Consider the following 25,760-nt stretch of genomic DNA (forward strand, 5'->3'; position numbering starts at 1 on the left):
GTAGGGCTGGGCAAAAAACCTGGATCCGAAGAACCGAACCGAATCCGATCCGAAAAAGTAGTACCGAACTCGAACCAAAATTGATAAAATATCCGAACGGGTTCAAAATTTTGGTATCTAAAGAACTGAAACCGAATCCGACCCGAACCGAAGTATCTCGAGTACCCAAATGTAACCGAAATAGATTTATATACCTAAATATAATACTTATTTTTAGATTTAATATATATTAAAAACATCAAAAATATATAAGATACTTTTAAGTTGTCTAAAATACTTGAAAATATATATAAATAGTGAAAAGTAAATATCTAAAATAGCTAAAATATATTCAAAACATCAAAATACTTGAAATATCTATTGATTTGCTATCCAAATATTCAAATCAAACTAATTTATATGTTAATTTTAGGTATTTTGACACATATTATACAAATTTATATGTAATATATTATTTTATTTTATATATTTTGAGAAATTTTAAGCATATAATGAATATGAAAATTTTAAAAATAATTTAAATGGGTTATCCGAACCCGAACCGAACCCGCGAAGATCCAAACCGAACCCGAACCAAAATTTAAAAATACCCGAATGGGGTTGAAATCTTTACATCCGAAATCCGAATAGATCCGAACCGAAGCCGAACGGATACCCGAACACCCACCTCTAATTTTAAGTTATGTAGTTGAAATTTGTTGTAGACAACATAATCACACTCACGCACAACTCAACATACATAAAATTTACACAAAATTAAATTTACACAAAATTAATTTTTTTTTAAAACTAATCCATCAAATCCCGCGCGTAGCGCGGACCTCCCCTAGTACACTAAATGATGTCCAAAAAAAGAAGAAATACACTAAATACTCATGCAATAAAGCCACATGCATGTAGCGTAAGGAAGACAAAATTTAATTTTTGGAAACAGCAAAGAGCTTGTTGTTATAAATTCTTTTTTGCTAAATTGTTGTTATAAATTCATTGCCATACATCGAATTATTACATATATTTTCTCTATATAATATACACAGCTGCCTCCAAAATATGTAGTCAACTTATGAGACTAATAAGCATCATCATTATAGTCTTGTCTCCTTTCTCTTCCTCTCTTCTCTTCATAGATCAAGAACGTAACCAAATATAAAGATGATTGAGATAACTGCAGTAAGAAAAGTGTTCTTGATCGGGTTCTTGATCTTGATACTGAACTGGGTATGGAAAGCTGTGAATTGGGTTTGGTTAAGGCCAAAGAGACTGGAGAAGTATCTGAAGAAACAAGGTTTTTCTGGGAACTCTTACAGAGTTTTGATGGGAGACATGAGTGAGAGTAATAAGATGGATCAAGTTGCTCACTCTCTTCCTCTCCCTCTCACCGCCGATTTTGTCCCTCGAATGATGCCTTTTCTCCATCACACTGTTCTAAACCATGGTATGATCCATTTAACTAAACATATTTCTCATGTTTTAGGTGTTTTTGTATAGTCATTGGAGAGAAAATGTGAATCTAAGTAAACAAGAACCAAATTAACTCGGTCTTGTGTTACATTCATAAGAAAAAAAAATATTTTTTTAATTTGGTTAGGAGTTTCATCTTGTTCATCTTGAGTCTCTATTATTTTCAAAGTATGAACAGAGAGGGAAGGGCTACGTGTATACATATTATTATGGTTTTGTTTGCACACTTGCATAACTAAGATCTAAATCTGATATATATTTTCTGGTTTATCATCGAAATCTAGTTCGCTTATAAAAAATAATACTAATACTCTTTAGCGTATCATAATTCATATCAAATTACTTCTCATCATTCTTGTGTGTGTTTTGTTTCATATATAAAACTAGTTGTACTAAATTTTAACAAATGGTAATAATCAATTTATGTTCTCCATATGACAGGGAAGAAGTGTTTCACATGGTACGGACCGTACCCGAACGTGATAGTAACAGATCCAGAGACATTACGAGAGATAATGTCGAGACATGAACTCTTTCCAAAACCAAAGATTGGGTATCATGTTTTCCTCAGTGGTCTTCTCAATCACGAAGGTCCTACTTGGTCCAAACATCGAAGCATTCTTAATCCTGCTTTTCGTATCGACAGTTTGAAGGTATTTATATTATTTTGGTAAAGTGATGTGATGAATAAATATGCCAAGAGAAAGAAGGCTATAGGTTTAAAGAGTTTTTCTGTATACTGTGACTGCGATTACAATAGATATTAGAGAACATCCCCCACAGAATATACAGGTATTATGCATGCTCATTTTGACTCCAATAACTATGTTTAAAAATAATTAGGTTTTTTTAACTCTGACATAAAGTGAACTTCATGGACGTCATTTTCCTCTCATTCTTTTGATTTTTATCAGTTTCATTCTCTTTTCCACCTTTTCCGAAAAAGAAAGTCAGATCAGTTACGTCTGAGAATTTTGATCACTTAAACAACAATAGATAAATAACTAAAAAGGTATTTATAGAAAAAGGAATAAACAGAGAACAAGACCACAAAGAACTAGACGCCAACCCCAAACTATAGAAGTCTAAAAGCGAAAGAAGAGAAAATGCCAAAAAGGCACATTACAAAAAGATGAAATCATATTTCAAATCAAGAATTTCTAACACATCATCTTTTTGTTAGGCTATCATTTCATTATTTTAAAGAAACAGAAAATAATATCAATGAATAAATGGTGATAATGATATATCAGTAACCCATGTTTGTAAATTTTTGTATGAGACTGGTTTTACTTTTTTCAACGGTAATCACATTTATATTTTTCATGTTTTCAAAATGGACAGAGCATACTTCCAGCATTCAACTCGAGTTGCAAAGAGATGTTAGAAGAATGGGAGAAACTAGCTTCACCAAAAGGAACAGTGGAACTTGATGCATGGACTTACTGTCATGACTTAGCCAGAAACATGCTTGCTCGTGCTTCTTTTGGTGATTCCTACAAAGATGGCATCAATATCTTTCAAATCCACCAAGAACAGATCGATCTTGGTCTCCAAACTATTCGTTCCGTTTATATTCCTGGATCGAAGTACGTTAAATATAATTTTATTATACTTTGATGAATCAACCCTTTTTAATATTTGCAAATTTTAACAGATTTTTACCAACAAAGTTCAACAAGAGGTTGAGAGAAACCGAAAGGGACATGAGGGCTATGTTTAAAGCTATGATTGAGACCAAAGAGAAGGAGATACAAAGAGGAAGAAATACCGACAAGAACAGCGACTTGTTGTGCTCCATGTTGACTTCGAATACAAAACAAATGAAAGAACAGGGACCAGCTTCAGGGCTGAGTATTGACGATCTGATAGATGATTGTAAGGCTTTCTATCTAGCTGGTCAAAACGTGACTGCTTCACTGTTTGTTTGGACACTTGTTGCACTAAGCCAACACCAAGAATGGCAAACCAAAGCAAGAGACGAGATCTCTAAGGCGTTTGGTGACAACGAGCCAGATTTTGAAGGGCTAAGCCACCTGAAAGTTGTAAGTAACATTTTCAATACATATTAAACCACAATACAACAATAAAAATAGATGTGTATAACTTTTGATTTGGGCCATTACCATTAGGTATCAATGATCCTCCATGAAGTTCTAAGATTCTACTCACCAGCTTACTTCACATGTCGAATAACTAAACAAGAGGTGAAGCTAGAGAGATTCTCTTTACCCGAAGGAGTTGTGATCACAATACCAATGATCTTGGTGCACCATGATCCTGATCTTTGGGGAGAGGATGTGAAACAGTTTAAGCCCGAGAGATTCGTCAATGGTGTTGCAAGCGCAACCAAAGGAAGACTCTCTTTCTTGCCGTTTGGCTCCGGACCTCGGACATGTATTGGCCAAAACTTCTCGATGTTGCAAGCTAAGCTCTTTGTGGCAAAGGTTCTTCAAATGTTTAGTGTGGAGCTCTCTCCATTGTATACTCATGCTCCTTTCCCAGCTGCAACTACATTCCCACAACATGGAGTTCATTTGATCATTAGAAAAGTGTAGAGGAGGTAGACTAAGGTGTAGTAAGTGCTGTTTGAATCTGGTTAAAAAGTTTTATTTGGGTGTTTTTGTATATAAGAAAAATATTATAATCTTTAAAATGTAAACTCTCTTTTTATTAATCCTTTATGACATACAGTAACAAATATTTGTGTGTATAAACAAACAAGAGTGTTGTTACAAAAAAAAAGACAAACAAGAGTGTTACAGTTTCCTCAGTTAAATACTATGTAAAGCTAATCAATCCTTCAAGATTAAACCTCACCATATATATCCTCAAGAGTTGTATATAATTTTCATAACTATATCTTTTCTTTTCTTGTTTTCTGAATCGTATAAAAAATGAAAGAAAGAACACAAATATAACTGCTTTCCAATTGCTTGGTGTCAAATTAATGCGTCTCTTGCGAGGTAACCACTAATCAGGTCAATCATAAAATGATTTGTTATGTTATCTTCGCTTAACTGTATTTTGTTTTAATGCAGTGCAGAGTTATACTTGTTTTTATTCATTTTTTCATATCGAATTTCACACGATAAAAGAGGAGCTGACGTATCTAGAGAAAGAAGGATCACAAGATAGAGAAGTAAATTACAATTATTGTTAGAGATTATGGTAATTAGGTAAAGAGACTCGTACTATTTATTAATCAAAGCTGCTTCTTTATGTTAAAAAAAAAAACTATGACGAATTCTATGGAAGTTTGTAAATATCATCATGTCAATCCTCACATACGCATAGTCTCGCATGACAAATCCAAGCAAAGATAACCATATAAGTAAGTCAAAACACATGATTCATGATTCCCTGGACGACAAACAAACATACACAAACGAGCTTGTCTCCTACTTCTTCTTACTTTATTTGGTTCTGATCAAGTTTGAAGGATCCCTTAAAACATATTTAGGCAATTCATATTTGGAACCTGCAATAAAAAACACCTCAACTACTAAACCAATAACCTTTTACAGAATTAGATTTATTTTATATCATTTTACCTTTCTCATCGTAACAAATGGTGAGGTCAGCGTTGTGGACAATCACACCAGCACTCTCGATTATGGTTTGCGCAAGAGATAAGTCCTCTTCTTCTGCTGCAGCTCTTAACGCATCCCATATCTCTGTTTACATATAACACAAAAGTTGTGAACACTTTGCATAAATGGAGATAGTATATACATCTATGAATGTGTTTTTTTTTCAGGTTTAGTTAATGTGATCATCACCTTTTTTGCCTCCATAGTGAGGAGCTGTGTCCCAAAACTCCTCTCGCATCTGTGTGAGCTCAGCTCTTGATATTGGCTGAGGATGTTTCCATGATTTTGGCCTTCTAATCTTTTCCTTTCTCCCTACGAACACATAATCACATCACACACACAGACATGCTCCTATATATATGTGGTGCCCTAAAATAGTGAATGGACGCCTAGAAACTAAGAACAGTCAAGAAAAAGATGTGTGTGCATATGATCTTACTATAACTTTGATCCGATTCATATCTTTATTAACCTCTATAGAGAAGAGAGAGTGAGGGAGTACCTTCTGCCTTGGCTGTTGAACTAGAGCAACCCATTTGTCTTCCTTTGATAACCAACAACGAACGAAAAGAGAGAGAGGCAAAGGTGTAAAGATTTGTAGACACGTAGAAGAGAAAGAGAGATTTTTTTATTTGTAGAGATGAGAGACAATGGTTTGCGTTATCTCGTGAATCACAAGGGTTGATCTATTTCTTCTTTTTCAATACATAATGTTTGGTCTGTTCAAAGTGGGAAACTCGTGAGCCACAAATGTGTGGTAGTTTGGAATTTCATCATCTACCTAATTATGGTTAAAGATAAGATCATACTTTTTTTACTACACAATATCTTATAGAATATTTCATGCTATATATAACACATATGTAATACCTATATATATGTAAAGCATATATTGTAGAGAATGTTTCTAGATATCCTTCTTAATTTTATTCTATACATAACCTTTTAATCTAATCCAAAATGAGTTGCTTGTTTTTTATTATACAAAAAAAGTTGTTGTTTTACGTTAAAGAAAATAAAATATCTACTCTGAGTTTGATTGTTTTTCCTCTTTTTTTCTGGTATTTAATTCTAAACCTGGCGACGAACAGAGTTGTTTTGAAATGTTAAGAAATTACTTGGCGTCATTTTTCATGTACACATTGTGTTGTTCCTTATTTTTAGATGAACACAGCGTGTCGTTTGAAAGGAGAAACTATTCCTACTTCTACCGACATGCAGTTTTTTTTTTTTGAGAAAGGCTTTACCGACATGCAGTTTCACCCTTCTGTTACACTAGAATATGAATTAGTGCTGTGTATAGAGACGAAGCCATGATTTTTTTAAAGTAGGAATAACTTAACGGACTTAGGTGTGAATTAATGTGCCAAGTCAGCTTATCCTAACCATTGAAACTATGACCGTGGCATATATATCCCCTACAAAACAACCAAATAAGATTCCAAACAACGGTTCCTTTTAGATTTAAATGTGTGAATATGCACCAATCAAGCTGTGTGTGTGGTCATGTCAGATCAAGCTGGCCGATGTCGTAATTTACTATACCATGCAAAGTGTGAATAAACTTCAATTGATAGATCATTATCAAATTAAAGAAACTAAGACTAATGGGTTTTCTTCTAAGTAATACGCACCATCCATCAATGTTATAAAAGTTAAATTGGTACGATTCACATGCTGATAACGAAATTAACGTGGTTTACAAGTTTCAAAACAAATCTAGAATAATGCAAATTTACCAAGATTTATATGGACTGTGATAATGACCCAACTTGAACGATTTAAACTCGGCTTTGGGTTTTGAAGTAAAGCACAAATTATAAAACGTCTCTTCGACAGATTTAGAACCACGTTTATCTGACAACATATTTGATTCAACTTTTGATATAACATTTGCGTGCCATATAATCTAACCTGATACCTAATAGTTCTGTTTTGTGTAAGACACTCGGGTTTAGATGGTTTGTGTATAGATCTATAAGTAGTCAAAGATATATAATGTGTAATCAGCGGCTCCATCTTACTAGTTGGTTAGTTAATTAAACTTATTAAGAACATACAAAAGAGGAAAGTGAGAGAAGAAGCTTCATGACAAAAGGTTAGTCCTTAAACAGTATGATCTCGGCGATGAGCAATAATAGTGTTCCTTATATTATTGCACGTCTATTTTCATTTTCCTTTTTTTTCTTAAACTCTGAAACTATTCATAGAAGAAATAAGCGTCAACAAGATGGAGGAAGACGTGTAGGCTCTTACGTAAAAACAGAAATAATTGTAGATTATTGTCAATTCATCAACTTTTTTTTTTGACAAAGTCAATTCATCAACTTTTGCTCTACAAAAGGGCCAAAGCGGAGCTTTTGAATTATTGTTTTTTTTAACTGAGCTTTTGAATAATTTTCACTTATAAAGACAAGGCTTATAACTATTTGCTTCCTTCCTGATGAATTTAGTTTACGTACGCAACATATTACATTATCCCGATTATAGTGGGCACCAAACAAATGTTCATGTATCATGTTTAATTGTTTATATTCGTGTGTGATCCAGAAGACCAGAATATTTTTTTCTATAGAAATGCCAAAGCGAAGCTTTTGAATTGTTAAAAACTTATAAAGTTATACGCAAATAACTACTATTTGTTTTTGAATCTTTTTGAACGCGACAAAGAGCTGCATGTAGTTAAATACATATACCATAGCACACGTTAAAACAGATCTCAAAGAAATTGTAAAATAATGATTCTTTATTAGTCAGTTACTAATCACACACACACACACACACACACACACACACACAAAACACATCTATTTCAGTACTTGGTATTAGATCATATATAAAGACACACAAGAACAACCATTCTTCATAAGACGCCGTAAGGTATGATATATGATAATATCATGAAATGAAAGCTACAATAAATATATAAAGTCGGTAATCAATGTGCCTAATGACCAACGCCGGGGCTAGGGACTGATCCTAGTTGGCGGTGAATCTCCGGCACCATATGCTTGTCCAAATAATCCTCCGGCTGAGAAGTGTGACCCTTGTCGCTTGGACCCGAAGGTGGCACATTACCCTTTGGTAAGGCACTAAGAAACAATCCCTTGCTTGCATTGTAAGGCATTAAAACCTTTCTAGCTTCACAAGGTTGCGAGGCAAATCCTACAACAAAAAGTAATAAGCAAATAGTCAAAATGGAGACCCTTGGACAAGCCATTTCCTATGATTAACTTTATAATAGTAGGGGTTAATTATTGGTGAAGCAAGGAAAGTTTTGGCTTTATTTTTTGGAGTTTGTAATGTGTTTTGTGTAGATGAATGATGATAGAGTGGATCTATATATAGAGGAAGGAAATGGAGTAAATCTAGGTCAATGGTAATTTGGGTTAGGTACATATGAACTAAATTGGTGAGTTCGTATATATACAGAACAGTATTTGTGATTGTAAATAATGGATAATCAATTAATATATACACATATGTTCTGCTTTTTTTTTTTTTTTTTTTGTGCTAAATTGTAAATATCATATAAATGAAAGAAGATTTTACAGAAGCAAGATCTTAGTTTTGAATCATCTTGGCAAAAAAAAAGAAAAAACAAGATGAAACAACAACATCCAACCTATGGATAACTTTAACACTTATCGTATCCACAACACCATAAGTGATCTGAAGTGCTTGTTCGACCTCCTAGAGGAAATGATATTCCTCATCTCCCTGTCTAAGCCCCTGAAGACAACAGAGTAAGGCTGAGAGATATTGTTATGAACCAGGTTGTTCCTCTGCTTCCAAAGGTGAAAAATAAGCGCTTGAAAGGCCAACTTCCTGAGCAGTAGCTTACAAAACAGCAAACCAATAAATCTCTCACCCTACATGCGTCTGATTGGTATTTACAAAACGTAAATAGTACTAGCATTTTTGTATTAATAATTCCGCATATAATTTACTCCTATAAGAATAGCAAAATTGAGCTCGACATAGAAATGTAACACTACAAACATCAAGAAATGCACGAAACAAATTTGTTTTGTCATTCAGTTAAATATTTATCTTAGCAAGTTCCTGACTGAGAAAACGTAAGAGACCAGAAAACTTGAGGGAGTGATATTTTCTTCATATTCATAGTCGAAAAGTTAATTATTTCTATGGCTCATTATTACTGTGGCAATTACTAGTATTATGAGCCTGCTTTTATTTTTGGACTTTTGTGTGTATGTAGCAAAATTTTATCCACGGGACACAATTATATGTTTAAAATGTTACTTTTCATACCTCTATAATTGAAGATCTAGTGAAAACATAAACTTGGTTAAATAAACATTACAAATTGACATAATTTTAGTATATTAAACTTATTGAGTTATCAATACCCAAGAAGAGGCCTAGGTTTAGGGTTCGGAAATTATTTTTGTACTGTTCTACAAGTAATGAAAACATTAACGAAGAAACAAACAGTTCATAAAACAAATGAGTAAATCAAGACTCTTGCTGCTAAAAATGAACGTGGTATAAGTAGTAACCTGGTCTATAAGACGGACGGGAGTTCATTCATCAGAACACAAATGATTTTATGCTTTGGTTAGACATAAGCTCAATAGAGTCCAATCGAGAGCAAACATGTAAGATTCAAGAGCCTATCCAAACTCCACTAGTGCTAGGATAGATGATCACAAGACAAGAAGAAAGCTTAAGAAGCAAAACTGAGAGTCGTAGGAGAAAGATTGTACTTTATGTGACTATCAAATTAAAGATAGCAATTTATCACATCTTGTTTTCTTTTATCGATTAATTAGATTCTAACAAGTATTATTATTATATATTAACTTTATAGTTGATATATGCAACATATGATCTAAAGTTGATTTGATTTTTTTTTTCTTTTTCTAATTCTTCAGGATTCCTTTATTCGTTACATGAGCTCAATCAAACACACACTAATCGTATAATTTCTCAAAAGGAAACACACACACATGCACACAATAGTTGTATAAACGGCATTTACGGCACTAAACCTTTGCTTTACAGTGATTAACTATACCTCACATGGCATTAAAACGTCAAGGGTAAATCCGTCAAAAACATCATCGAAATCCCCACAGTCACCTACGCGCTCAACAGATCAACGGCTCAGATCTCATCCTATCATCACAGACCATCACCAACAGTCACGTTAACTCTCTCACATCACTTTTGGCGAGTTTATTTCAAATCTCAGTTTACACCTTCACACTCCTCTCTCTCTCTCTCTCTTCAGATCAATCGCTGCGGAGGAGAAGGAAGCACCTGAGATAATGGCAGGGTACAAAGTGGAAGATGACTACGATTACCTCTTCAAAGTCGTACTCATAGGCGATTCCGGAGTAGGCAAATCGAACCTCCTCTCCAGATTCACCAAAAACGAGTTCAATCTCGAGTCTAAATCCACCATTGGCGTCGAGTTCGCCACTCGGACCTTGAAAGTCGATGAGAAGGTCGTCAAGGCTCAGATTTGGGATACAGCTGGTCAAGAAAGGTTCGTTTTTTTTTTTGTTTCGTTCTTCGGTTTTTAAGATCACTAGCTCCTTTGCACAGATCTAGCTCATGAGCGAGCCTACATTGGAATTGAATCTACATATCTTTATTTGGTAATTTGGGTATTGAGTTCGTTTTTAAAGGTCTAGTTTTTAGGATTTGGAGTAGTGAATGTGTGTTAAACAGAGTCTTCTCCGTTGACTTTTTAAACTTAAAAACTGTTCCTTTTGAGAATGGTTTGACTTCATTTGACCATATCATTGAAGGAGGGTAGCTAATAATGTAACTGTAGATTAAATAATAGCCTCTCTTCTGAAAACTAGTCTCTGTGTTTGACTCAATAAGACCATGATTTGCTTGAGTTAGATCTTTATTTGGATGGATGATCAAGAGCATGTGATTAATGATCAGTAGAATCAGGAACACTGCCATAGAGACTATTGTAGAATGAAAGCAAAGAGCTTGCTCACTTTTACTACTTGGTTTGCTGCTAAGGCTGATGTGGAATAAAAGTGCAAAGACATGGATTAATCTGGAGGTTTCCTCCAGTCGAAACGATTTTTTTCACTGTCTTCTTTGATTTAGCAAATTAGTTTATAGCAGAATTGTTGAATATTAGATCAGTATGCGCATCCTCGAGTCCTTGATCTAGATTAGGATATGAATATTCTTGTATGACCAATGATTAAAAAGCCTATTGCTTTATTATCACATTTGCTCTATTTATCATTGATTCTCTGTTTGATTCTGGTCACAGGTACCGTGCCATCACGAGTGCATACTACCGTGGAGCCGTTGGGGCGCTCCTAGTATATGATACCACCCGCCGTGCAACTTTTGAGAACGTTGACCGGTGGTTAAAGGAGCTCAAGAACCACACGGACCCAAACATTGTGGTGATGCTCGTTGGCAACAAATCTGACCTGCGACATTTGCTAGCTGTTCCCACGGAAGATGGGAAATCATACGCTGAGCAGGAGTCGCTTTGCTTCATGGAAACATCTGCACTTGAAGCCACCAACGTTGAGGAAGCCTTTGCAGAGGTTTTGACGCAGATTTACCGTATCACAAGCAAGAAGCAAATGGAAGCTGGTGAAGATGGGAACGGATCTGTTCCAAAAGGGGAGAAAATCGAAGTTAAAAACGATGTCTCTGCTTTGAAGAAACTCGGCTGCTGCTCAAGTTGAAGTCTTTTTTTTTTTTTTTGTAATCTGTTGTGAGTGAGAATTATAGCCACCCATGGTCCATTGTTTGGTTCTGTTGTTGTTTTGTAATAATATTGACATCTATATGAGTTTTAGACTATACATTATATAGTGTTTCTTTAACTTCATTTCATGTATTGTTAGTCATCCAGTTCCTGACTACATCAGCAACTGAGCCAGGGTGTGTTTTCATAGTAACCTCAATAGGAGACAACAACGAGAAACTGATTCAATATTAGTCATGGTAGAGAATGAATTTGCAACATGTTCCCTGGCTTATCTACTTTATTATTTACTGCCTGCTACTCAAAGTTAGTGACTTCGAACCATTTTTATTAAATTTAAACGCATGTCAATCATTATGTACGTTAAGAAAGCCGAGCTATGATTCTATGATAATCACATGCGCAACGTCGTATTGGGTTGGAGTAAAGCTTGTAGGGTCAAGAAGGTGAAGAGTTGTGATCCAGAGACGTTTCATTATTATAGACTTGGAGGTGTTTATCATTTCATGGCTAAGTATAGCGTATTAGCTTTGGTCTTGCTGTTGGAGAGAGTAAGTGTCGTGGTTTGTGTACTGGGGTTAGTAGATGTTTGGGGTGCTTTTACGATAAGAGTAGCTTTAAGTGTTGGATTAGCTACGAGCTTGGGACTTTAGTCAAAGTGTCTGACTCTAAGAAAGTGCCTTATATCAAAACCCCTAATGTTTAATCAGCATCAACCGTTAACCCTATGTCAATTGTCAAATAAGTGGGAATATAATCTTGTAAACCAATGCCTTATCCATTGTCTACCTACTGAACTCAGGGTTGCTACACCATCCATTTTGTTCACAACTTCAAAAACTTTTCTGACGTTAATATTAACATTAATAGAGATCAAAACCTCTACTACGCTTATGACTTATCAACACACACCTCACAACAATAACGGTTTACGTGATTTATATTAAAGCCATGCACGTACCTATGATTCATATCTTTGCAACCCTTTCATGCAAATCTCAATAAACTGTACTTCTTAACGTTTGAACACTAAATTTATATCAATGAAGGTATTTGTATACCTTGAATTTTGGCAGAGGTTTCACCTTCGGCTATTTTGGGCACAAACACAATATTTAAAGTATTTTTGTTCGAAAACCTAAGCTACTTGCTGGTCTAAAGCCTAGTTATATTTGGTTTTGAGGCACGTTAGCTTTATTTACCAAAATTCTCTGGATAATAACAAGTCATATCAGATTCAATGCATATCAATATAAGTAAGAGATAAACTAAGACAGAAAAGGGTGTTGAAAAAGTGGGAGTACCAAATACAAATGAATGGAGCAACGAAGGAGATCAAGCTGGATGGTGCATAGTAGCATGCTTACCAATCCCCAAATGAGCCATAAAGAGCCAAACAAAGCCTCACAAGTTCACCAAATGTTAAATTTAAATTTACTGTTAAAATTAATTTATTAATAATATTTTAAATTAATGTAAATAATCTAAAATAGATCAATGTAAATAATCTAATAGATGTATTATAGTTAAAATAGTTTAATGTAAAATAAATTTACTGTTAAAATTAACTTATTATTTATATAGTTTAAGATTTTTTAGAAACTTTATATATTTAATAGATTAATGTAAATAATCTAATAGATGAAATTAATAAAATGGACCTCGTATAATTTTTTTTATGGTAGATTAAAATCATACTTCTCTTATAATCTAGAAGATCGTAACAATTTAAAAACAAAAAAAAAAGTGAAAATAGTTTTGACTAGCCTGGAAAAATATTATGATGGGCAAATAAGTATAACTCAGATTATATATTTTCTAGGCCTCGATCATAACCCTCTGTACCCAGGAGAGACTTTCCATTGCTTGCGCCGAGAAGAGAGGTTCTGCAATCTCTACACTCGCCACGACCATTTTCCGCACTGGTGGTGCTGAGTGAAATCCTCAAAGCTCGATGGATCTGACGACGACGACGACTCGCCAGAGACGCCCACTTCTCTCCGGCTCTACTTCATCTTCGACGAAACCATACTCGAAGACTGACAAACCCCGCCGATCCGACGGCGGGGATGCGGAGGATCGCGGTCTCGGGTGGTTCTTGCCGTTTATAGCTTTATGTTATCTTCGTTACATGAGCGCGACTTCAAACATCGTTCATGACTGCGATGAAGTGTTCAACTACTGGGAGCCTCTTCATTATCTTCTGTACAAGTCTGGGTTTCAAACCTGGGAATATAGGTTTTTCATTTTGCCTACATTTATTGTATAATGCGCATTACTGATGAGTGTAGTGAGAGAGTAACAGACACGATGTTAGCTCAAAACGAGTGTAAATGTGTGTAGATAGTGTTGAAGTGAAAGCTGTGGGAAAAAGTCTCAACCTTTTGTTTGAATATTGAAATCAGAAATGTAAAGTTCTGAGCTTTGATTTCGAGGTAGTAGTTCTTTGTTTATTGAGCTTTGATTTCTCCTTGCCTGCTTGTTAGTATCTGATGCTCGACTTTGGATAACTTACTTGCAACTTTAGGTTTGAATCTGCTTGATTGATGTGAACTAGTGTGCCTTGTAATCATGTATAAAGATGAATCGTAACTTGAGTTGTATGTGAAATTATATTCATAAGTTTAGTTTCTTTTTTTTGTTTATTTGCAGTTCGAACTTTGCTCTTCGCTCCTACTTGTACATTCTTTTCCATGAGTTAGCTGGGCGGCCTGCTTCTTGGTGGTTTGGTGATGACAAGGTAAAGCATTGCTTATTTCTTGATGTATATTTAATTGGTATGCAACTGGAAAGCTCTTACGATAATATCTACTTGTGGATAGGTTAGAGTTTTCTATGCGGTGAGGCTCTTTCTGGGGCTGCTTTCTGCAGTTTCGGACACTGTCTTGGTTGTTGCACTCTCCAGAAAGTATGGGAAGCGTATTGCTACCTACGCAGTTGCAATGCTCTGCTTAACCAGTGGCTGCTTCTTTGCTAGCACCAGTGAGTGTTCTGTTTTGTGTAACCTTTGTGATACTTGCAAATATTAATTCATGTTTCCCTTGAAATGGGCCAGGTTTCCTCCCGAGTTCGTTCTCTATGTATGCAATGAGTCTCTCATCTGGTTTATTACTTTTCGAGAAGTATGCCATGGCTGTTGCAGTTTCGGTTTTCGGTGTGATTCTTGGCTGGCCGTTTTCTATCCTGGCCTTTTTACCTGTCGTTATTTACGCTCTGGTTAAGAGATTCAAGCAGGCATTTATCTCTGGCGCTGCCACCTCTATTTTTCTCCTTGTAAGTCAAAACACTAATCCTAAATGCTTTCTCTCTATTAATACTGAGTTTCATTCGCATTAACTAGGTTTGCCTCTTTTCCAGGGACTCTCAGTACTTGTGGATCACTACTATTACAAGAGATGGACATCTTCGGTTTTGAATCTTTTGATATACAATGTCTTAGGGGGTGGAGAAAGCCATCTCTATGGAACTGAAGGACCGTTGTTTTATATGAAAAATGGTTTTAACAACTTCAACTTGGGTTTTGTTTTGGCAATTTTGTTCATCGCACTGTTTCCTGTTATCAGAAGAAAGTATGACCGTTGCTTGCTTGTTGTGATTTCGCCAATGTATATTTGGCTGGCGTTCATGTCACTTCAGCCCCACAAAGAAGAAAGGTTATCTTCTTTCTTTTTCATCTTGTTGTCTTTAGGGCACTTATAAGGTGGCTTCCAGAAACTGATTATATGATTGTGAATCATTTGCTGCAGGTTCCTTTATCCAATATACCCTCTTATATGTGTTTCTGCGTCTGTTGTTATCGAAAACATCCCTGAGCTGTTCCGAGAAAAGTATAGCACAAGGGAAAGTCTTCTGGTGACAGTAAGTTCTAACTTGCAATGTATATCAGTCTTTAGGATTATTCTCTCACAAAAATTGAAAAAACTAGATTGTGCGATTCTCATTTTGTTATAATGTGCAGATAACCAAATACATCAGACCTGTGATCCTTGGTCTTATCTTATGTGCTTCACATGCTCGTACGTTTTCTTTAATTAATGGCTATTCCGCTCCCTTAGAGGTCTACAAGCTGCTGGAGCACCATGATGATGCTGGACCAGGTATAAAACAGAACCGCTTCAATCGTTACAAATGCAAACTAAAGTGAAGATTAAGTCTCAAGTTTTGTGAATACTGTTCGGTTTTGTTGTTTGTGTCAGGTTCTGTTCTGTGTGTGGGAAGCGAATGGCATCGATACCCATCATCGTTTTTCGTGCCTGACTACATTAGCGAAGTACGGTGGATCGATGATGGTTTCCGCGGACTTCTTCCGTTCCCATTTAATAGTACACTTGGAGGCACTGCAGCATCACCATCATACTTCAACAACAAGAACCAAGCATCTGATGAACAATTTGTAAAACTCACACTCTTCTCTCTCATGATATCCTTCAAAACTCCATAATAAGTCTTGCTTGATTTTCTCAATATTTTTCAGTTGAAGAATATAGAAACTTGCACATTCCTCATTGAGCTGCAGCTTAGCAGACCTTATGCATATCGAGGCAGCGACTTATCGACATGGGAGGTATAAGAATCAAACCATCTTCTTGTAGCAAAATATATCTTAAATTTCACTCTACTACAATTTTTTTTTTTCAGGCTATAGCGGTGTTACCTTATCTGGACAGAGAGCTATCGCCGGCAAAGTATAGATCGTTCTTCATACCTTACAAGTGGCAAGAGAAGAATGTGTTCGGCAAATACGTAATACTTAGAAGAGTGCCAAAATGATACCAAAATTTTGAAAACTCTGTAGACCGGATTTAGCTTTAGCTCTGTTCATTGGCCAAGTTTTGAGAATGTAATAACTAAATAACTGAACAGTGTGGTCTTTAACTTTCACGTTAATTTTGTAGTAAATCTCCAAAAGGAAGATCATGTTGTTGATGTTGACACTAATGCTGCAATGTCTTAATCTTTCATTTTGCGATTCCGATTTGGACTATTGCGACAGAAAGAAAAAGAGAGGATAACATGAGAACAACTTAGCGTTAAACCAACGCAAAAGGCAAAAAAAAAAAAAAAGACTCTTGGAAATAAAATAAATCCAACGCAGAATTAATTGTTTTTTCTAAAGAAAATGAGCAATTTAATTACCAGACATTAACTATTAATCACGCTTTTTAAGAAAAAATTAGATTATACAAGTTGACTTTTTTTTAAAGCAAATTTAAAGTAATTTTATACTCCCAAAATGAAAAAAAAAAAGAATTAAAGGGACACGCACGAGACGAGAGAGACGACGAAGCGTTGTCGATAATCACCGTGCGTCTTGAGCTTTAGCTCAAAAACCCTAAATTGTCCGAGACCAATCGAATCCGATAGACTTCGATAATGGCGAATAGCAATCTACCGCGAAGAATCATCAAGGTGCGTTCTCCGATCTCCTTTAAATCTGTTTGTTGTAGCTCATCGTTCGCTTGATATTGATCATCTATTATGATTTTTGTTTCGCGTATCCGATCTTGGTAGGAAACACAACGTCTACTTAGTGAACCTGGTAAAAGCTCATCGTTTCATTCTCAAATTTGTTGATTTCGATATTCGAAATTTTCTGTTTTTTTTTTTGTTTTTGAGTAATAAAGGTTGTGTCTTTTTGCAGCTCCGGGGATAAGTGCGTCTCCGTCAGAGGAAAACATGCGTTATTTCAATGTTATGGTTCTTGGTCCTACCCAGTCTCCTTATGAAGGTAAATTAACTTGGTTTCAAGACTCTACTTTTACCTTTTGTTATGTGTGTGAGTAATGGAATCTAATGTGTCTGTATCTTTGTTTCTGTGAGCTGCTCTTGATTTCATCACTTACTGTTTTATTTCTTCCTCTGTGTTGTAGAATGTGCAGTGCTAAATCATTTTTATTTCATTCTCATTTTCTAGGAGGAGTTTTCAAGTTGGAGCTCTTTTTACCTGAAGAATACCCTATGGCTGTTCCCAAAGTAAGTCACTTTTGTGAGTTTTACTCTTTTTTCATTTCATGTTTCTGATGTTCTGGCTTCCCATTCATTACATTCTGTGGTGTAACTTTAATGAAGTTAGTGTAACCCAACAATATTAACTGAACGCATTGTAAGTGGTTATTAAGGTGATTTGTCATTACAGATTATAATATTTTGGTCTTATACCGAGTGGGTTTAGAGATTGATGACTGTGGTTTGCTATGACTTCTTCAAATGCATGCTCGCTAATAAGATTAGAAAAGTTACCCAAGTTTCTATATTGATGTAGAGTTTGGGAAGTCTCATTGATGATATCATTTTTTATACAGGTTAGGTTTCTCACCAAGATATACCATCCTAACATTGACAAGGTTCGTTGTAGAATCTTATTTTTTTTCTCTTACCATCAAGATAAATATCCAACCGCATGCTTATATATACTTACGAAACATGTTTTGTATTGCTTTTATTTATGTATATAGCTTGGAAGGATCTGCCTTGACATACTGAAAGACAAATGGAGTCCTGCGCTTCAAATAAGAACTGTGCTCTTGAGGTATTAATATTCTATTACTCTCTCTCTCTCTCTCTACTTAACCAAGAACATTATAGCAACTAATATTAATCGTTGACACTCTCTTATTCTCCAATGCCCATGTTAACAAAAGTATTCAAGCTCTTCTAAGTGCACCAAACCCGGATGATCCACTGTCTGAGAACATAGCTAAGCATTGGAAGAGTAATGAAGCAGAAGCTGTTGAGACAGGTGATGAAATATGATCTAAACACTCAAATAGTTTGGTTAAATCTTTGTTCCTCCTCTCTCATTTGGTAGATCTCATATCAATGTGAACTTATATGCAGCTAAGGAGTGGACTCGTCTATATGCAAGTGGCGCTTGATGGGGGGAGTGCAAAAAGGAGAATGATGTTGTCATTTAAATAACATTATATATGGTGATAACTCTACCTCAAAGTTTATCTGAATCCTTTTTCTTAAAACAAGGGAAAAAGATTTGCACTCTCCGAATATGTATAACTAGAAGAATTTAAGACTCGTTTACCCATATTTGCTTGAGCTTTGTTCGTGTTAAAGATAAGATTTTACAGGTCGTAAATGAAAGTAAATTTGATAAAATGATTGAAATAGAGAATGTTACTACTACAGATGTATGCAAAGGCCACTAAAAGGAAGCAGCTTATTTTTGTCAAACGTAAAAAAAAAAACGTGGTAAAAGGCAGTCATATGGAATGTGACTTCTTTATCTTTTGGTAGATTACATTTCAGAAACTTGACTCGTCAGTGGATGGACGCCTCAAGAAGTACCTCAGACTATTAGCAAGAACCTGCAATCAAAAATGTTGGTTTACTCAAGAGACTGCAGCATTAAGATTAAAAAAGAATGTACTCTGCTTTTGCTGAATCTTTTTTACCTGCTGGAGAGGCTTGATAAGGGCTTTGTTTCTGTAGCTTACGTGGAACTTTACCTTAGCCAACAAACCCTGTTTTGTTTTGTTTGGTTTCACATACAACAACGAGCCACAACATGAGAAGGAGAGTGATTATATCTTTAGAAGAGTTTGATTACAAAGTGTACCTCGGTGTCGAATTCTCCAGATTCGACAGCAACGCTGATATCAGAAATGATCTTCACCAGCTCAACTAATAGCCCAGGCCTATCTGCTGTTTCTATGTATAGTAAACTGCAATTCTCAACAATTAATAATAGAGTTATGGATCAATGATCATCATAAAGTATTTTTTTGTTGAGATAATGAGATATAAAGGTATGGGATTATATCTTTACCTGCGGTCTGGTCCATCATCTTTAATGCTTACTTGTGTTGCAATGTCCACATCAACCTGTCAAACATCCCAATCCAAAATACTTAACAAAGAAGGAAATGATCTAGAGGACAACTTCGAATCCAAAATACAGAACAAAGCAGCTTCAAGGCTTCTTTACCAGTTCAGTTGGTGGAAGAACACCAAAAGCTGCTCCCATTGCCAACTGTGAACTTGATTCCTGATCCCAAATAATCAACCAGCAAAATGTGTGACTTGAGGAAATTATGCAAAAGATAAGAGCTTTTATATTAGGGATCCAAGTGGTTGGTTATACAGGATGAAACTCAAGCATGTTGTTGATGACAGTGAGACGGATGGCCTCCAGCAATTCAGGATCTTCTACTTTTCTTCCACTATCCCTGTTTCAGTTACAACAAGATTCAATCTAAACTCAACTCTCTCTCTTTCTCTCTCTCTCTCTGACTTGATTCAAAGTTAATATAAACTATGTAAAAAAAGACATACGCTTTAGTAATGGCAAACTTGTTGTGCTTGCCAGAAGAATCAAGGTAGACATTAGCCTTGACCACATTCAAACCCAAGTTCTTGAGCGCATTCATCTGGAGAAAGAATCTTTCATCAGATAAGAAGGAAGAGAAGTTAAAAGCAGCAAGTGAGTAATGAAGAAGAGTAATTCATTACAGTGTCAAGTAGAGCTCCAAGACGGTCTCCAAATGTAACTTCAACAACGGTCGCATCAGGGTCAGAATCTTGGTCGATTATGACCACTGGTGTTGGAACTTTATCAGAATCAGCAGCATTTGCATTCTTCAAAAAAAAAAAAAAAATCAAGAAACAAAACAAAACTTAAAATCTACTTTTGTATTCTCAGTATCCTTGTGTAATATAATCTGATCAGTTCATTACCTCCACAGCAGTAGCATTAGATGCTCTAGTCTTCAAACCAGATAACCTAACACAGAAAAAGAACTGATTCAGTTGGTTGGATCAGTAAGAGAGAGATGAAAAGATAAAAGCTCAAACAACCTTAGTCGGTGGAGATTGGTAATAGATTTATCGACGAATCCGAAAGTGACTGTCCGAGGAGCAAGACAGAAAGCTCCAACATCGCGTCTGATAGCGCGAGAGCTAGGAGGATCAGTGAAGCGAAGAGCAGAACCAGAAGCAGAGGCCATAGCCACCATAGCTGACTTGAATTGGATCCGAAGCAAATTAAGAAAGAATGAGTAAAACGCTAAAGAGGAGAAGTGAAAAAGATGAAGGCGAACACAAGCCTTTGGATTTGGACAGTTCTCGTGTTATCCGCCATGAGAGGATGATAAAAAAAGATGAGTGAAACAAAAGTGTCTGTTTCTTTCCTTCTTTTATTATCTTCAACGTTGGATCGCCAACCATCTCTCCACTTTAGGAAATAATTATATTAATCTCCACCCAAAATAATTATTTTTATTTTCCATTTTTAATTTCGAATGCGACAAAGTTACCTTATTGGTCGTAATTCTATTGACGTGGCATGATGTTGGTCTGATCTGTAAGATTGTCTTTACGTGAGTATTTATATTCTTTTTTTTTTTTTGTAACTTAGTATTTATATTCGGTCAATATTAATCTTATATATTAAAACAGAAGTCACAACCTTGATTCATGTGTGATTTTTTAAAAAATGGACCTAATGGACCTATTCATAGAATTCATACTATATTTTAATTCAGACTAATAATAAATATAATTTTTAAAATATTTTAATCATAGTATCTTTTGATATCTTTTCATTTTAAATATAAATATATTTATTTTAAAATTCTAACAAATCTGTTTAAAAAGATTTTTACAAGATCTTCATTTTTGAAATTATACTTAAATATTTTCACTAATTTCGAAATTAGTTTAAAATATTATTATACATTAATATATTCAGTTATATAAAATGAAAAATAAAAAAATCTATAATATTTTAGTTATTATATAATCATAATCAATTATATTAAATTAAAATTATTATATTGAGCTAAATATAATAAAATTGTATTAAATTTATATATTTATATATTTTACTTTCGTAATTATAAAATATTTATGTTCAAAAATAAAATCTAATATGTTGGTAAGATGGGTTAACATTATCAAACTATATAATATATGTATAAAAATTAACATGTATTTCTTTAAAGTTAATAATATAAAATATTTGTAACTACTTTAATCATAATATATTTTCATTTTAAATATAATATATATTTATATATTATATTTTAAAAATTCTAATAAATCTTTGTAATATTTAAACAATAACTTAATGTATTTTAAGTTATCGTTTAGAAATAAAAATAAATAAATTATATCCTATTTTATCTATTTTTATAGTCATGATCATGTTAAAATATAATTATTAGACTAAAATAAATATGATAAATTTATATTCAATTGATAAATTTATAAATTTTATTTTCATAAATATAAACTATTTATTTAAAATATAATATGATGATAGAACGACTTAAAATTAACAAACTATATAATACTGTATAAAAATTAACATATCTGACACTTTTATAGATACAATAATAAATTATCTAAAATGAATAAGCATAAAAATATTGGTAAAAAAGAAATCCAGTTTTGAAATACGTGTCAGAATTTAGCATAAATTAAATACAAAATATTTTTTAAATATATTTTCTCATGAATATATTAATTTGCTTAATAACTAAATGCAAATACAATAAAATAAATATATAATAAGAAGTGGCAAATACATAAAGTTTAAACAATTAATTAATTATAACATGTAAATTATAAAATTATTGTATTTGAAATAGTTATATAAATATTTAAGTATATGATTAACATTAAAAATATATACCACTTATGTTCTAAAACAATAATTTATGTATAGAAAAGTGAAAAAAAACACCCGTGCGGTTGCACGGGTAAAAATCTAGTTAGTGTTTTAAAACAAGTTGATCTTAGGAATTAAACTTTCAAAATAGCACCGATTATATTCGGTTGATATTATAATTTTTCATAATAATAATATAGTATAAAATTTATTATTAGTAAGTAATATTTAAAAGAATATACTATAGATATTATATTTTATATATTTTGTAAATTATGCGTTTTACGCGCTAAGCGATATTCCTAAACATCGCTATTAGTCATCATCAATTTAAGAAATGGTCCTAACAGTCCATCCCCAGTATGATCCCAAACGATCACATTCCGAAACGCTGCTCGTTTCTTGTTGTCTTTCAGTATAACAATTGGTTTACATTCAGTGAGTTTGAGGAACACCATGCACGTTCTTGCCGACCTATACATGCCAGAGAACTTACAACGGTAAATTTCTCTTCTGGCTTCTATCTGAACTCAAACAAACAGAACACTCCTAGCTAGTTCACACAATTCATATGGCAGGTGAATGCTTTCAGAAGCATGATGCATGATGATATGATGGTGGGTGCATTCTCACATTCGACGGCAGTAGGGAAACTACGTAAAGACTTGCCAGATGTTGGCATGTTGCATCCGATGCTCGTCAGGAATTCCCTCGTTATAGTTTAGATGAAGCAGAAGCTGTTTGCTATTACTACCCAGAGCCGTGCTCACCCTTGTTGAAAAAAGGCAACTGCCTTGGGCCCCCATTTTTCATTTAAAATTTAGGGCTCCATTTTTACTAAATATACATTCACTTAGGTTTTTATGGAATGCATAACTACAAATTTTATGAAATATTGTTAGAGGTGATTATGTTCATGTATATATTCCATATAAATATATGTTCCTTTACAAAAAAAATATCTTAGATTTCATTTATCGATTTTGTTGTATGCACTCTTATGATTTTCTGCATTTTGTTCTTAATTCATTAATTTAAAATTTAGTTCATATTTTTATAAATATAATTATATGATTTATATGAGTTACAGTAGGATTGAGAAATTTACAAAATATACTTAAAATCTGAAAGTTCAGTATAAAACAAAAAAATGAAATATGATAATTAATATTTATAATAGTATTTTTAAACACCAAAAATCAGAAAATAATTATAGAAAATGAATTTTGCTAAAATTTTAACCTTTCTATAATTATTTTATTTTGATTTTTGTAAAGAGTTATTCTTGACTTAGGCCCCTCAAATGGTAGGCACGGCACTGTTACTACCTTCGGTGAGTTACACGAAACGGTTCTTACGTCTTTACGAGATAACTAGTAATAATACTCAACTCTGTACTGCTCTACATATCGTTAAGCTTATCTGCTTGAGTGACAATAGACCGACCTAAAGCGGATACTGATGTCATTGTTAATCTTTTACCAACCGCTTGTGTTACACAACGATCACAGTGTGTTACACACGAGTTCGAGAGAAAGAATAAGATATACGTTTCAGGCTTATAAACTTTTCTGAAAATACTTTTGTATTATTGAGATTCGGTAATCTGTTTACAACAGATGATTGATCTTTATATAGAGATCGAATCAATACAAGTATAAGAGACACAACTCTTTATACTAAAGGACACAACTTGAAGAGTTACAACTCTTTGTGTAATAACATAAATAACTAACTTATGTAAATGTATCAAGGAGAGATTAGATTATATAGTTTAACACTCCTCCTTAATCATATCTCGACTTGACTCCAAGCTGCTTCCTTAGATCTTCAAATCTTGAACCACCCAATGCCTTTGTGAGAATGTTTGCGAGTTGATCATCCCCTTTGCAATACTTCAGTTCAATGATTCCCTTTTGCTCAGCTTCCCTCACGAAATGGTACTTGATCTCTATGTGCTTCGTCCTTCTGTGTTGCACCGGATTCTTCCCAATTGCTATTGCTGATTTGTTGTCACATAAGATCGGAATGCCTCCTTCAAACTTCTGACCAAAGTCTTCAAATAGTCTTTGTAACCACACTGCTTGATTTGCTGCTGCACACACGGCTATGTACTCTGCCTCAGCCGTTGATTGCGCCACTGTTTGTTGCTTGCTTGACTGCCAACAAAACATGGCTGATCCAAGAGTAAACACATAACCTGAAGTGCTTTTCTTGTCTTCCTTAGAACCACCCCAATCGCTGTCCGTGTAGCCTAGAAGTCTTGGTTCTTTCACGCTTGTGAAGTACACTCCAAAGTTTGATGTTCCTTTGACATATCTTAACACCCTCTTGGCTTCTTGGTAGTGCTTCATGCGAGGTGATGACATGTATCTTGAGAGATAGGCGCTTGCATACATCACATCAGGTCTTGATGCACACAAGTACAAAAGCCCTCCAATGATGCTTCTATACTTAGTCGGATCTCCATACTCCTTGTCATCCTCAACTCCTTTTCCTTGTGGTGTAAGTGGGTTGCTTACACTCTTGCTGTCTCGCATCCCAAACTTGTCTACAAGTTTGTTTGCATATTTTTCTTGTGAAAGAAATATGCCTCCATTGTCTTGAATTACTTCCATTCCAAGAAAGTAGTTCAACAATCCAAGATCCACCATCTCGAATTCTTTCTTCATGTTCTCCTTGAATGTGTTGATGCTCTGAATGTTGCTTCCTGTGATGATTATATCATCCACATATAGACTCACGATCAACACATCTCCTCCTTGCTTCTTGATGTATAAGGCCGCATCATTCATACTCCTCTCAAAACCGTTTTGAAGAAAGTATGAATCTATCCTTCCATACCATGCCCTTGGGGCTTGCTTTAAACCATATAAAGCTTTGTGTAGCCTTAACACCTTGTGTTCCTTCCCGTGTGTCACATACCCAGGCGGTTGTGTGACATACACTTCTTCCTTGAGGTCGCCATTGAGAAAGGCTGACTTCACATCCATCTGATACAATTGCCACTTCATCTGAGCCGCATAGGCAAGTATGGCTCGTATTGTATCATGTCTTGAGACAGGAGCAAACGTCTCAAGGTAGTCAACACCATACTCTTGAGAGAACCCTCTTGCAACTAGCCGCGCCTTGTGCTTGATGTGATTGCCGTTTGCATCGGTCTTGATCTTGTAGATCCACTTCACACTTATCACATTCTTCTTCTTTGGCTTGTCCACTAGTTCCCACGTCTTGTTCTTCTCAATCATGGCTATCTCCTCATTCATTGCTTCTCTCCATTCCTTGGTACCACACGCTTCATCATAAGTGTATGGTTCTTCATTTGCATGAAGACAAGCTTCTATAGCTTGAGCCGCTTCAT

At 34.7% G+C, this 25,760-nt stretch overlaps 7 protein-coding genes across 7 annotated transcripts; 4 read left to right on the forward strand and 3 right to left on the reverse strand.

Annotated features, from left to right (window-relative positions):
• Positions 1-981: 981 nt before the first annotated feature.
• Positions 982-4,162, forward strand: LOC106387602 (cytochrome P450 72C1-like). The gene is made up of 5 exons (XM_048738151.1): positions 982-1,435; positions 1,903-2,114; positions 2,806-3,050; positions 3,119-3,506; positions 3,594-4,162. The coding sequence occupies exons 1-5, from the start codon at positions 1,153-1,155 to the stop codon at positions 4,017-4,019; spliced, it is 1,554 nt and encodes a 517-aa protein (XP_048594108.1). The 5' UTR covers positions 982-1,152; the 3' UTR covers positions 4,020-4,162.
• A 474-nt stretch (positions 4,163-4,636) lies between these two features.
• On the reverse strand, positions 4,637-5,797 carry LOC106387606 (ubiquitin domain-containing protein 2-like). The gene is made up of 4 exons (XM_013827504.3): positions 5,557-5,797; positions 5,244-5,366; positions 5,016-5,138; positions 4,637-4,942 (listed from the first exon to the last, which is right to left on the reverse strand). The coding sequence occupies exons 1-4, from the start codon at positions 5,588-5,590 to the stop codon at positions 4,878-4,880; spliced, it is 345 nt and encodes a 114-aa protein (XP_013682958.2). The 5' UTR covers positions 5,591-5,797; the 3' UTR covers positions 4,637-4,877.
• A 1,985-nt stretch (positions 5,798-7,782) lies between these two features.
• LOC106387609 (precursor of CEP13) lies at positions 7,783-8,560 on the reverse strand. The gene has a single exon (XM_013827507.3). It carries the CDS (start codon positions 8,272-8,274, stop codon positions 8,002-8,004), a length of 273 nt encoding a protein of 90 aa, XP_013682961.2. The 5' UTR covers positions 8,275-8,560; the 3' UTR covers positions 7,783-8,001.
• A 1,683-nt stretch (positions 8,561-10,243) lies between these two features.
• Positions 10,244-11,901, forward strand: LOC106387604 (ras-related protein RABA1b-like). The gene is made up of 2 exons (XM_013827501.3): positions 10,244-10,569; positions 11,326-11,901. The coding sequence occupies exons 1-2, from the start codon at positions 10,349-10,351 to the stop codon at positions 11,753-11,755; spliced, it is 651 nt and encodes a 216-aa protein (XP_013682955.1). The 5' UTR covers positions 10,244-10,348; the 3' UTR covers positions 11,756-11,901.
• Positions 11,902-13,596: 1,695 nt separating this feature from the next.
• LOC106387601 (dol-P-Man:Man(6)GlcNAc(2)-PP-Dol alpha-1,2-mannosyltransferase-like) lies at positions 13,597-16,750 on the forward strand. The gene is made up of 10 exons (XM_013827499.3): positions 13,597-14,016; positions 14,431-14,518; positions 14,601-14,760; positions 14,834-15,051; positions 15,136-15,431; positions 15,525-15,636; positions 15,737-15,875; positions 15,975-16,171; positions 16,253-16,342; positions 16,417-16,750. The coding sequence occupies exons 1-10, from the start codon at positions 13,733-13,735 to the stop codon at positions 16,546-16,548; spliced, it is 1,716 nt and encodes a 571-aa protein (XP_013682953.2). The 5' UTR covers positions 13,597-13,732; the 3' UTR covers positions 16,549-16,750.
• A 222-nt stretch (positions 16,751-16,972) lies between these two features.
• On the forward strand, positions 16,973-18,819 carry LOC106387597 (ubiquitin-conjugating enzyme E2 36-like). Its single transcript, XM_013827494.3, has 8 exons — positions 16,973-17,187; positions 17,290-17,317; positions 17,420-17,506; positions 17,693-17,751; positions 18,081-18,122; positions 18,234-18,307; positions 18,420-18,517; positions 18,616-18,819. The coding sequence occupies exons 1-8, from the start codon at positions 17,152-17,154 to the stop codon at positions 18,651-18,653; spliced, it is 462 nt and encodes a 153-aa protein (XP_013682948.2). The 5' UTR covers positions 16,973-17,151; the 3' UTR covers positions 18,654-18,819.
• Positions 18,820-18,866: 47 nt separating this feature from the next.
• On the reverse strand, positions 18,867-20,951 carry LOC106387596 (ACT domain-containing protein ACR11). Its single transcript, XM_013827493.3, has 10 exons — positions 20,587-20,951; positions 20,467-20,512; positions 20,242-20,367; positions 20,065-20,159; positions 19,874-19,958; positions 19,718-19,777; positions 19,559-19,614; positions 19,349-19,454; positions 19,185-19,253; positions 18,867-19,097 (listed from the first exon to the last, which is right to left on the reverse strand). Exons 1-10 carry the CDS (start codon positions 20,742-20,744, stop codon positions 19,035-19,037), a joined length of 864 nt encoding a protein of 287 aa, XP_013682947.2. The 5' UTR covers positions 20,745-20,951; the 3' UTR covers positions 18,867-19,034.
• Positions 20,952-25,760: the final 4,809 nt, after the last annotated feature.

Source organism: Brassica napus, chromosome A8, assembly GCF_020379485.1.
Source record: "Brassica napus cultivar Da-Ae chromosome A8, Da-Ae, whole genome shotgun sequence".
NCBI classification, from domain to species: Eukaryota; Viridiplantae; Streptophyta; class Magnoliopsida; order Brassicales; family Brassicaceae; genus Brassica; species Brassica napus.

What these genes read in the sequence shown, in the direction of transcription:
- LOC106387606 (XM_013827504.3), bottom strand. Translation starts at nt 5,590, where the DNA reads ATGGGTTGCTCTAGTTCAACAGCCAAGGCAGAAG. An exon ending in TTCAACAGCCAAGGCAGAAG is followed by an intron (nt 5,367 to 5,556) that starts GTACTCCCTCAC and finishes ATGTGTTCGTAG; the next exon opens with GGAGAAAGGAAAAGATTAGA. An exon ending in CATTTGTTACGATGAGAAAG is followed by an intron (nt 4,943 to 5,015) that starts GTAAAATGATAT and finishes TTTTTATTGCAG; the next exon opens with GTTCCAAATATGAATTGCCT.
- LOC106387604 (XM_013827501.3), top strand. Translation starts at nt 10,349, where the DNA reads ATGGCAGGGTACAAAGTGGAAGATGACTACGATTACCTCTTCAAAGTC. An exon ending in GATACAGCTGGTCAAGAAAG is followed by an intron (nt 10,570 to 11,325) that starts GTTCGTTTTTTT and finishes TTCTGGTCACAG; the next exon opens with GTACCGTGCCATCACGAGTG.
- LOC106387609 (XM_013827507.3), bottom strand. Translation starts at nt 8,274, where the DNA reads ATGGCTTGTCCAAGGGTCTCCATTTTGACTATTTGCTTATTACTTTTT.
- LOC106387597 (XM_013827494.3), top strand. Translation starts at nt 17,152, where the DNA reads ATGGCGAATAGCAATCTACCGCGAAGAATCATCAAG. An exon ending in ACCATCCTAACATTGACAAG is followed by an intron (nt 18,123 to 18,233) that starts GTTCGTTGTAGA and finishes TTATGTATATAG; the next exon opens with CTTGGAAGGATCTGCCTTGA. An exon ending in AGCAGAAGCTGTTGAGACAG is followed by an intron (nt 18,518 to 18,615) that starts GTGATGAAATAT and finishes ACTTATATGCAG; the next exon opens with CTAAGGAGTGGACTCGTCTA.
- LOC106387596 (XM_013827493.3), bottom strand. Translation starts at nt 20,744, where the DNA reads ATGGTGGCTATGGCCTCTGCTTCTGGTTCTGCTCTTCGCTTCACTGAT. An exon ending in CTGGAGAATTCGACACCGAG is followed by an intron (nt 19,254 to 19,348) that starts GTACACTTTGTA and finishes AAAACAAAACAG; the next exon opens with GGTTTGTTGGCTAAGGTAAA. An exon ending in TTATCAAGCCTCTCCAGCAG is followed by an intron (nt 19,098 to 19,184) that starts GTAAAAAAGATT and finishes TTTTGATTGCAG; the next exon opens with GTTCTTGCTAATAGTCTGAG.
- LOC106387602 (XM_048738151.1), top strand. Translation starts at nt 1,153, where the DNA reads ATGATTGAGATAACTGCAGTAAGAAAAGTGTTCTTGATCGGGTTCTTG. An exon ending in GTTTATATTCCTGGATCGAA is followed by an intron (nt 3,051 to 3,118) that starts GTACGTTAAATA and finishes AAATTTTAACAG; the next exon opens with ATTTTTACCAACAAAGTTCA. An exon ending in GGCTAAGCCACCTGAAAGTT is followed by an intron (nt 3,507 to 3,593) that starts GTAAGTAACATT and finishes CATTACCATTAG; the next exon opens with GTATCAATGATCCTCCATGA.
- LOC106387601 (XM_013827499.3), top strand. Translation starts at nt 13,733, where the DNA reads ATGGATCTGACGACGACGACGACTCGCCAGAGACGCCCACTTCTCTCC. An exon ending in GGTGGTTTGGTGATGACAAG is followed by an intron (nt 14,519 to 14,600) that starts GTAAAGCATTGC and finishes ACTTGTGGATAG; the next exon opens with GTTAGAGTTTTCTATGCGGT. An exon ending in GCGACTTATCGACATGGGAG is followed by an intron (nt 16,343 to 16,416) that starts GTATAAGAATCA and finishes TTTTTTTTTCAG; the next exon opens with GCTATAGCGGTGTTACCTTA.